The sequence below is a fragment of the Lagenorhynchus albirostris genome, chromosome 15 (assembly GCF_949774975.1).
Source record: "Lagenorhynchus albirostris chromosome 15, mLagAlb1.1, whole genome shotgun sequence".
In the NCBI taxonomy this organism is placed as follows: Eukaryota; Metazoa; Chordata; class Mammalia; order Artiodactyla; family Delphinidae; genus Lagenorhynchus; species Lagenorhynchus albirostris.
In genome coordinates, this window is record NC_083109.1 from 23,691,433 (window position 1) to 23,701,638 (window position 10,206).

Sequence of the window (10,206 nt, forward strand, 5' to 3'; positions counted from 1 at the left end):
TTGAGATTGTCTCAACCTGTGTCCTGGATAGGAACACAAGAGCACAGAAAAATTAAACATTGCCGTGACATCATAATCACAGGCCTGTCCTCACATTTGAGGTTTGGATTTATATTCTCTGCTTAGTCTGAAAGCTTCAAAGCAGAGAAATTAGCATAAAATTGAGGGTACCTGGCAGATGCAAACATGAAACTGCTCTGAGGGAACACACACAATTTAAGCCACATAGCATTCTCAAGGATAAAACCCTGCTAAAAATGAGCACCTGATCTAACGTTACAAACATATGAGGACACAGTCCAGCATGATCAAGATTCACAGACAACATCATCAACATGATTAGATGCTTATCAACTTGAGATCATAGAACTTTCAGATAAAAACTATAAAGCAGTAAGTTTATAGTGATTAAAGATATTTAAGAAACAAAAATGTAATGAAGAAGGAATACTTGAAAATAAATTTAAATGTAAAATAATTTCTAGAAATGAAAAATATAGTAATTTAAGTTCAAAAATCAGTGAGTTAAGCCGCCAATTAGACAAAATTAAAGAGAGAAATATGGAACTGAAAGAGTTGGAAAAATTACCCAGCATGTAGTATAGAAAAATAAGATCATAGATATAAAAGTTTCAGAATGAAGAAATCCAACATATGACTAATAGGAGTTCTAGTAGGAGCAAGTAGTGAGAATGAGGGAGAGGCAATATTGGAAAGATATGACTGAGAATTAGCCAGAATTGATGAAAGGCATGAGTTTTCATATTTAAGAAGCCTGAATCTATTCAAATGGAACAAATAAGCATATATTCACACCTAGACACCAGAACACCAAAAACAGAGAAAATGTTAAGATCTGAAAAAAAATGGATAGTGGCTACATGAATGTCATTATGTTCATTATATAATGAATATAATGTCATATTCTTAACTCTAGTGCTGTTAATTATATTGTTCACTACAGTGTCCTTGAAATATTTTATAATAATAGAAGAGAAAAATTAACAGTGGTTTGAGAGCATATTGGTTAAGGGATGGGGCTTCCAGAATGACTGAGAAGCCCAGCAAATCCTCTCTTTAAAAAAACAATGATGGGGGCTTCCCTGGTGGCGCAGTGGTTGAGAATCTGCCTGCCAATGCAGGGGACATGGGTTCAAGCCCTGGTCTGGGAAGATTCCACATGCCGCGGAGCAACTGGGCCCGTGAGCCACAGTTACTGAGCCTGCACGTCTGGAGCCTGTGCTCCGCAGCAAGAGAGGCCGCGATAGTGAGAGGCCCGTGCACTGCTATGAAGAGTGGCCCCCGCTTGCCACAACTAGAGAAAGCCCTCACACAGAAACGAAGACCCAACACAGCCATAAATAAATAAATTTTAAAAAAAAGATCTTAAAAAAAAAAACAATGATGAAACTATACAAAAGTGCCATAGCAATCACCTTAGGACTCTGGAAATTGACCAAAGGCATACATCAAGTTGAGAAGCATTTATCTGAGAGAACCTATCAAAGCTCAGTAAGAACAATGAGATTTCATGGCATTTTAGGCAGTGACTGCTCCCATCTTCCCCACTCCAGTTCTGTGGTGACAGTCCTACCAGAGTGGTGATGTCTGTGAGCACTAGGAGATTTGCCCTTGGAAGGGGCCGATTTGATTTGGAGCAGAGCTTGGAAAACCCTTGCCTGTGGCTGTTGTTGAAAATAATAGCAATCTAGTGGCAAGCAGTCGAGGAAAGCCAACCCTGCAGCTATCCTGAGGTCATGATACTGGTTGGAACAAACAACAGACCAGTAAGCCAGCCAGAAATTAACAGAGAAATCTGGGAACAAGATAGCCATAGTAGGTCTTAATAAGCTTTCATGCATCCCTAGTGGTCTGGAAGGCTGCCCACTTGCATAAGCCTATACACATGCTCAGGAGAGATTGGAGAGTGTCCTAGATATCTAGTCATCCCTGGCTGAATGTGAGACCCCGAGCATGCAGAAAGCAAAAGGGGGGTGAATTTGTAAACTGCCTGAATTGTCAATGTGTTCTCCAAACCACATGGAGATCCACTGGTAAAGGGCCAAAGACTTATAAGCTCAAGTTGTTTAATTAAGCATAACCTACAACCAATCATTGGCTCGACCACTAAACTATGTTGAACCTAGGTAACCCCTAACCCTTCATGATCCCGGGTTAGGCAAATCATATGATACAAAGGCATGATCCACATAATAAATTGGACTCCACCAAGATGAAAGTTTCTGCACTTCAAGTGATACCATTAAGAATTTGAAAATTCACCACCAAGGAAGTCCCTTACTCAGACTTTTTGGTGAATTTTTTTTTAATCTATAAAATACCCAGTGCAGATTTTCACTAGTTATGATAACTGTTTTACTGTTCTCCTCCTATGGAAGAAAACATTTTGATTTAAAAGTAAAATTGCATGATTTCTGACCCTCCTTGTCTTCTGAAACCTTAAAAACAACTCAAAATTTTTCATTTCGTTTTTTAACATATTCCACAGGCCAAGATTGAATTAAGGGAGTGACACTGGAGATGAAGAAGGTGGTTTGGAGATAGAAACAAATAGATTAAAAATGATTGGGAGGGCTTCCCTGGTGCCGCAGTGGTTAAGAATCCGCCTGAGAATGCAGGGGACACGGGTTCGAGCCCTGGTCCGGGAAGATCCCACATGCTGTGGAGCAACTAAGCCTGTGCGCCACAACTACTGAGCCTGTGCTCTAGAGCCCGTGCTCCGCAATAAGAGAAGCCACCGCAATGAGAAGCCCGCACACCGCAAGGAAGAATAGCCCCGCTCGCTGCACTGAAGACCCAATGCAGCCAAAAATAAATAAATAAAATAAATAAATTTTAAAAAATGATTTGGAAATCATAGGAGAGGGAGGAGTCAAGGATAGCGCATGGGTTTCTGGCTTCCGCAACAGGCTGAATGGAGGAACATCTGTTGAGATAGAGAAGTCTTGGGAAGGGGTTGGTTTGAAGGGAGCATCATGAGTTCTGTCTCCGGCTTGCTCAGGGTGACAGGTCTCTGAGACATCTAAGCTGAGGTGCGACAGGCTGCTGGGTATGGGGTCTAGAGAAGAGAAGAGAGGCCTGAGCCGAAGATACATTATTGGAGAGGGGGCTTCACACATAAATAGTATCTACGGTTCCCTCTCCACTCTGTTCCTGTTTCCTGTAAATATTTATGACATGATTCTCAGTCTTAGGGATTCGGAGGTAAAGAAGACAGTCAAGGTCAGTCTCTATCCGCGTGCATCTTGCACTCAGTGCAGGCAGCTCATGTGTAACAGACAGGCTAGGGTGGTGGCTTTGTGCCTAAAGGAGGGAGGTCACAATGTGTACTTTGTGATGAGAGCCATGATATACTCAGTGGCACTGAGGACCCCACTGAGAGCTCAGCCTTCCTCCTGCAGGGAGGATAGGGCACACACCATATGTTATCTCTCTGCTCTCACACCTCCCATCCCAGGCCCAGCCAGAGTCCCCTTTGGAGGGGAGCAAATGGATAGGGAAGTGGGAGATGAGGGGTTGGGAGGAGGTGTGGTGTGGAGGGCTGGGGAGCCGTGGAAGCCAACAAGACAGAGGGTTGGGGGGCTATCTGTGGCCTCAGTTCCTCACCCCTCCCAGTCCCAGGTAGAGGAGCCAGTCAGCTGCCTGCCACTGGAGCCTTTGCCTGGGCCAGACATGAAGTGCTGCTGGCAGATTTTTGTCCTGTGCATCTCCTTGATGCTCATCTTGTGGCTGATGGCCCCCTGCCTGGATCTGAAGCCGGAATCGGCACCCCACGAAAAATGGATGAAGGTGGTACCATGGCGTTGCAGCTGCCCTCCGTTCAAGTTCAGGAAATATGGCTGCCCATCCGGGACCCTCAACGACTCTGTCTGCCACCACACGGCCGGAGGGAACTGGTTTGATGTAGGTTACGAGAAGACGATGGGGCACCTCATGGGAGCAGCAGAGCCCACCAGCCCTGACGCTGTGCTCTCGTGGTCGGTCAGTGGTCAACACTGGGCCAGCCCATCCCGTCCTTCCCAGGCCCAGCCCACCTCCCACTTCCTGGCCCAAACTCCTGCCCTCGGCCCTGGCTTCGTGTGCCTCCTATCTTCACAGCCTCAACCCCTGACTTCCGGATGGAGGTCTCACCCACCTAGCTCTGCTTTCCTTCCACCGGGGGCCCATACCTGGATCTCAACCCCCAATCTCCTCCCTCCTGCTGTTTTCAGGGCATGAACTCAGCAAGCGAGCTGGGCAGAGTGCGGGAGAAGCTGTTCAAGGTGATTCCCAGGACCTTGGTGAGCCATTTTGATCTCTTCTGTGGAACTTGTGCATCGGTGGGGAACTCGAAGATCCTGTGGGCCGCCAGCCTCGGCAAGAGTGCCAACCACACCGCGGTCTCCAGGTGGGCACTGAGGAGGGGGCAGGGGACTGGACGTCCAGGCCTGCCCCCAGAGTTTTGTCAGTTTCTGCTTCCCTTCCCAGGATGAACCAGGTCCCTATTCAGGGCTTCGAGATGCTGGGGAACCAAACCACAGGACAGTCCGTCTCCCTCCGGAATGACAGGGACCAGGGTTCTTGGAGGCAGCTGGATCTGCTGCTCCTGAGGCTCTTTGTTCTGGCATGGACTTCAGATGCTCTGAGTGAAGAGGTGATGGTCTGGGAACCCAGACATTCTCAGTATGGGGGGTAAGGAGAGGTCACTGCAGGGGATGACAGAGGGGGCTCCAGGGAGACCCTCTGCTGGCTTATTGAGAGCACCTGCAGGACCTTTGCAGGTCTCAGGGGCTGCTGAAACTCCCCCACCTCCTACTTCTTCCTTAGATTTTGGAAGATGGTCCAGTTCCCTAGTAGAATGGAAGATAGAAAAGACCAGGTAAGGGGATGAGAGGCAGGAAGATGTAGCTTCGGGCTGCTGTGGGAAGGGCCCCAGGTTGGCCCTCTCCCCCTTCTTCCCCAGGTCCTGGTGATTAGCCCCACTTTCCTCAGGTACACTCAGGGCAACAGGCTGGATAAAAGGGTCAGTATCCATCCCAGGGGCTCGTGGCTCTGTTCTGTGCCTTGCACACCTGTGACCCAGTTAAAGATTCTTGTCCTTTCCTCACTTAAAACTTTTCCCTGTTATGCCTTCAGCATAGAGTTTAAAAGCTCCTGTCGGGCTTCCCTGGTGGCGCAGTGGTTGAGAATCTGCCTGCCAATGCAGGGGACACGGGTTCGAGCCCTGGTCTGGGAAGATCCCACATGCCGCAGAGCAACTAGGCCCGTGAGCCACAACTACTGAGCCTGCGCGTCTGGAGCCTGTGCTCCGCAATGGGAGAGGCCACAATAGTGAGAGGCCCGCGCACCGCTATGAAGAGTGGCCCCCACTTGCCACAACTAGAGAAAGCCCTCACACAGAAATGAAGACCCAACACAGCAAAAATAAATTAATTAATTAATGTCAGATGCAGGCTTGTGACATCCTCTGTCACATAGGGGAGGACAGAAGTCAGGCACCAGCAGACAAGCAAAGCTTTCACTTTGGCACTGGTGAGTGCAGTAGGTGCAATTCTAAGACGGCCTCTAGGATCGCCATCCCCTGCTGAATACACACCTTCCTCCAATGATTCAATTACACTAATTTAAGTGCTACTTTAAAAAAAAAAAAAAGCTCCTGTCTGGCTTCCAAGACCTGGCATGGTCTGACCCCTCCCCCCCCCTCTGTCCTAGGCTCACACCATGGGCTTCTCAGTGTTCCCCAAACACACCATCTGCTTCATGCCTTTTCAGACGCTGTTCCCTCTGCCTGGAATGCCCTCTTCTTGTCTCCCTAGGGAATCCTCTCTCTTCCTCCAATATGATGAGAATCAGCTAGCTGGTGCCGTCTTTTCTGGGCTCCGGGGTCCCTCTGCGTGTTCAGTGTCTGTCTCCTCTGGGGAAGGTGAGCTCCGTTCTCCTCCCAGCTCCAGGAGGCAGCCTGTCACCCTCGATGTTGAATGAGGGGAGGTGGGATGAGGACAGGATTCAGCCTGCTGACACACATCCCTCTCTCATCCACCAGGATGCCCACTTTGGATTTGGAGCAGAAAAGCAAGGAAGGTGGCCCCGTTACTGGGAGGATGTTAATCAGACCAATGGAGATTCTGTCCATACACAACACAGAAGCAGAAATGGAAGTCAGCTAGAGTGGACAAGCTCACCGTTCACACGGGGCACCCTGCTGGGTAACACAAGTCCTCGTCCTTTGGGCCTGAATGCAGGGGAGTCTTGGGGTTGCAGGAGCAGGAGCAGCAGGGCTCTGGGGACGTTCAGGGGTAAAGGGCAAGAGGAAATTGTATAGCAATCAGCCTGGTACTGAATAAAGTTCTGGCCTCATTCTTTTACCTGTGAAGACAGTGCCAGGTGAGGAAGGGCCAGACTTGACTTCCATGGCTCAGGGGGAATATTTACACTCATTTCTCTGCCTGGTTCCCCAGATCATGCAGGTGGTGTAAATTTAGAGCCAACCCTGTGCAAAGTGCAGGCCCAGACTGAGTCTTGGGGGAAGCACTTTTCCCATTGGACAAAAGAGATAAGCCTCCTTATTTCACCCTATGCTGGCGGGTGAATGTTTTTCTAGCCCAGCTTTTCGCTGAAGGTTCAGCTCTTTGAGGTTTCCAGGGCTTTGTAGGGGCCTCTGTTCCAATTCTCTGCCTCCCCTGGGATCAAGGTCCTCTGCCCACATGAGCATTAAACTCCTAAGTTCCTGGGTAGCCTCTTAGGCAGCTCAAGCGCTCCCCATGCTGTTTTTCAGTTCTCTTTTCATTTCTGGCATCTGGGGACTTCCTGTTTTCTTTTTAATTAATTAGTTTTTAAATTTATTTTTATTTTTGGCTGCGTTGGGTCCTCTTTGCTGCACGCGGGCTTTCTCTTGTTGCGGGGAGCGGCGGCTACCCTTCATTGCGGTGCTCAGGCTTCTCATCGTGGTGGCTTCTCTTGTTGTGGAGCACGGGCACTAGGCACGCGGGCTTCAGTAGTTGTGGCACACAGGCTTCAGTAGTTGTGGCTCGCAGGCTCTAGAGCGCAGGTTCATTAGTTGTGGCGCATGGGCTTAGTTGCTCCGCGGCATGTGGGATCTTCCCAGACCAGGGTTTGAACCCGTGTCCCCTGCATTGGCAGGCAGATTCTTAACCACTGTGCCACCAGGGAAGTCCCACTTCCTGTTTTCTTTTACCTCTGCTCTGCATTTAAAATAATTTTTATTAATATATATGTATATGCTTGCAAAATTACCAATTAACTCAGGAAAGATACACAAGACATTAGGAATGGTAGTTGCCTCTGGGGAAGAGACTGGGTAGGTGGGGAACAGATTCTTTCTTTTCACTTACTTTTTAATACCTTTTGGACTATGTACCACAGACCCCTATTATACATTCAAAAATAGGTACAATTTAAAAATTTTAATACTTTAAAAATTTTAATTTGACCAGCAGTCTGGATTTTTGTTGTAAGAGAGTTTTCAGGTTATCTTTTAATTTATTATTTTTTTAAATCTGGAGCCAAAACTAAGTCTTCACAGATCTCCTGCACTTCCATGAACTGGGTGAGTATGTGATAAGGCCAGTGAGTTCCATGGGCAGCAGCTCAGTGCATCATTCCTGTGGAAAACAGTTTGGCAGTTCATCAGAAAGTTAAACATAGAATTAGCATGTGAGCCAGCAATTCCACTCTTAGGTAGATACCCAAGGGAAATGAAAACATATGTCCACATGGAAACTTGAACACAAATGTCTATAGCAGTATTATTCACAATAGCCAAAAGGTGAAAACAACCCAAATGAATGGACAAACTATGGTGTGTCCATACAATGGAATATTATGCGGCCATTAAAAGGGACAAAGTATTAATACATGCTACAACTTGGAAGAACCTCAAAAACATGCTAAGCGAAAAAAGATGAAACAGGAGGGAAGGGGGCAGGGCACAACCTTTAAAAGAATGACTTAGCCGTTGAGGATATGACATAAACTGGTTAGAACAAACTAGGCCCAAGGTGGTGGAAAATTCAACTTCCAATGGACCTTGAGCCTCATTACACGCTCGTTGTGATACATCAGCATATGCTAAATGACACACCCACCAGCGTCAGGACAGTTCCGAGGGCAGCCTTAAGAGGCCAAAATGAGCGGCCGCAGATCGCGAGGAGCATGTGGACGCTTGGGCGCCGAGCGGCTGCCAGCCTCTTGCCCTGCTCGGCGCCCCCGGGCTCTGCCCAGGCCCGCGCCGTGGCCCCGCAGCCAACGAAAGACCCCCGGCTCTACGGCTGCCGGGGCCTGCGCACCGGGACCGCTGCGGCCAGCACACCCAGCCAGCCCAGTCCGAGCCTCTGCTGCCTCAACCAGATCCTGAATGTCAAAAAGCAGTGTGTCTGTTGGATGGATTTGAGGACAACAGGAACTTTGGGTGACGCTGGCCCTCTGGACGATACCACCTATGAAAGACTGGCCGAGGAGATGCTGGACTCCTTAGCAGAGCTCTTTGAAGACCTTGCAGACAGACCTTACACATTTGAAGGCTATGAGGTCTCCTTTGGGAGTGGTGTTTTAACAATTAAACTGGGTGGAGATCTAGGAACGTACGTGATCAACAAGCAGACCCCAAACAAGCAAATCTGGTTATCTTCACCATCCAGCGGCCCCAAGCATTACGACTGGACTGGGAGAAACTGGGTGTACTCCCACGACGGTGTGTCCCTCCACGAGCTGCTGGCCACAGAGCTGACCCAAGCCTTAAAAACCAAACTGGACTTATCTTCTCTGGCCTACTCTGGAAAAGGCACTTGCTGCCCAGCCTAATGCTAAAGACAGTGAAAGCTCTAAAGCCAAGACCCCAGCTTCCTTCTGCAGCTGAATGGCTAGTCTTCTCCATTCCTGCTTTTGAGGACAGTTGCATTATGTGTAACGGCTCTGTGAAAAGACCGTGTCGCCTCCTGCCCTGCCCCTGAGTTCAGATTTTTAATTTCTGTAGGTTTCTTTTGATTTATTGTCTGATTTCCTCCCTCACGTGATAGCCCGTATCTTTCATGTCTGTATGCCCATACCTTTAATATATAACCTCACACCAGAGAAAAAGAAGAAGGACAAATTCCAGGAGGAGAAATGAATTGGCTTCACCATTCATTCTCTGAAAGACTTACTACAAAAACTGCATGAAGAGTGGCTGGCCAACCTTGCCATCCTGTCTCAAAATGAGACTTGTTAAAGGGAAGCCTAAAACATTCCTACTCCTCTTGAAAGTGTAAACACTTCTAAGCCCTTTAGTATTGAAGCATCAGTGGCAACTCAGGAACTCTGAAACCGAAGACCATTTTCTCTTTGTGCTTTGTGACTGCCAGGGTGTGGCCCGCATGGGGTGACACAGGGAGATGTGGTGCCGTGTCTTCCATATGTGCATATATATGTACACACACATTTACATGTGTGTGTACATATATATTTTTTAAATTTAAGGGTCAGTATAGAATAAGCTATGGCAACACTGGTCTGAGGATGCAGAAAATCTCCCAAAAGCCACCTCTGTAAGCTCATGGATATAGTACAATAAATGAGGCCGTGGAGCTGAGGAGGTGCTTGGTAAACTGTGAAAGGCCACATAAATGAAAAGATGTTGGTTAGTGAAAGGAACCCTGGTCTTACAATTGGCCCAGCTCAAAAGTAGTTGTCTGTCTCTGGGCAACTTTCTCGAACTCCCTGGACCTCTGTTTCCCCGTGTTAACAGAGAGGGTTAAACTGGATAGAATATAGTCGATTCCCAATTTAGACATTTAGTGGTCCTGTCAGGCAACTTAACAGGCCAGCTTTAATTCCCTCTAGTAGAGGAGATGACAGTGAACAGGTTTTTTTTTTTTTTTTGGCTGTACGCGGGCCTCTCACTGTTGTGGCCCCTCCCGTTGTGGAGCACAGGTTCCGGACGCGCAGGCTCAGTGGCCATGACTCACGGGCCCAGCCGCTCCGTGGCATGTGGGATCCTCCCGGACCGGGGCACGAACCCGTGTCCCCTGCATCGGCAGGCAGACTCTCAACCACTGCGCCACCAGGGAAGCCCTGAACAGTTTTTTTTAAGCTATAGAGTAAGTATATGGTTTGGGGTTTTGTTCTACTTGAATTTCAGTTGAATTCATGTTCAAATAATCATCTTTTATTGTGCCATTACTGTGCTAAGCCTGGGCTGTAGGCTGAATG

The 10,206-nt window shown here is 47.9% G+C and overlaps 2 protein-coding genes across 2 annotated transcripts; both read left to right on the plus strand.

Annotated features, from left to right (window-relative positions):
* The first annotated feature begins 3,366 nt into the window (after positions 1-3,366).
* On the plus strand, positions 3,367-5,843 carry C15H20orf173 (chromosome 15 C20orf173 homolog). The gene is made up of 6 exons (XM_060123878.1): positions 3,367-4,002; positions 4,233-4,408; positions 4,489-4,692; positions 4,828-4,879; positions 4,964-5,023; positions 5,817-5,843. Exons 1-6 carry the CDS (start codon positions 3,367-3,369, stop codon positions 5,841-5,843), a joined length of 1,155 nt encoding a protein of 384 aa, XP_059979861.1.
* Positions 5,844-8,085: 2,242 nt separating this feature from the next.
* Positions 8,086-8,820, plus strand: LOC132506056 (frataxin, mitochondrial-like). Its single transcript, XM_060124473.1, has one exon. It carries the CDS (start codon positions 8,086-8,088, stop codon positions 8,818-8,820), a length of 735 nt encoding a protein of 244 aa, XP_059980456.1.
* Positions 8,821-10,206: the final 1,386 nt, after the last annotated feature.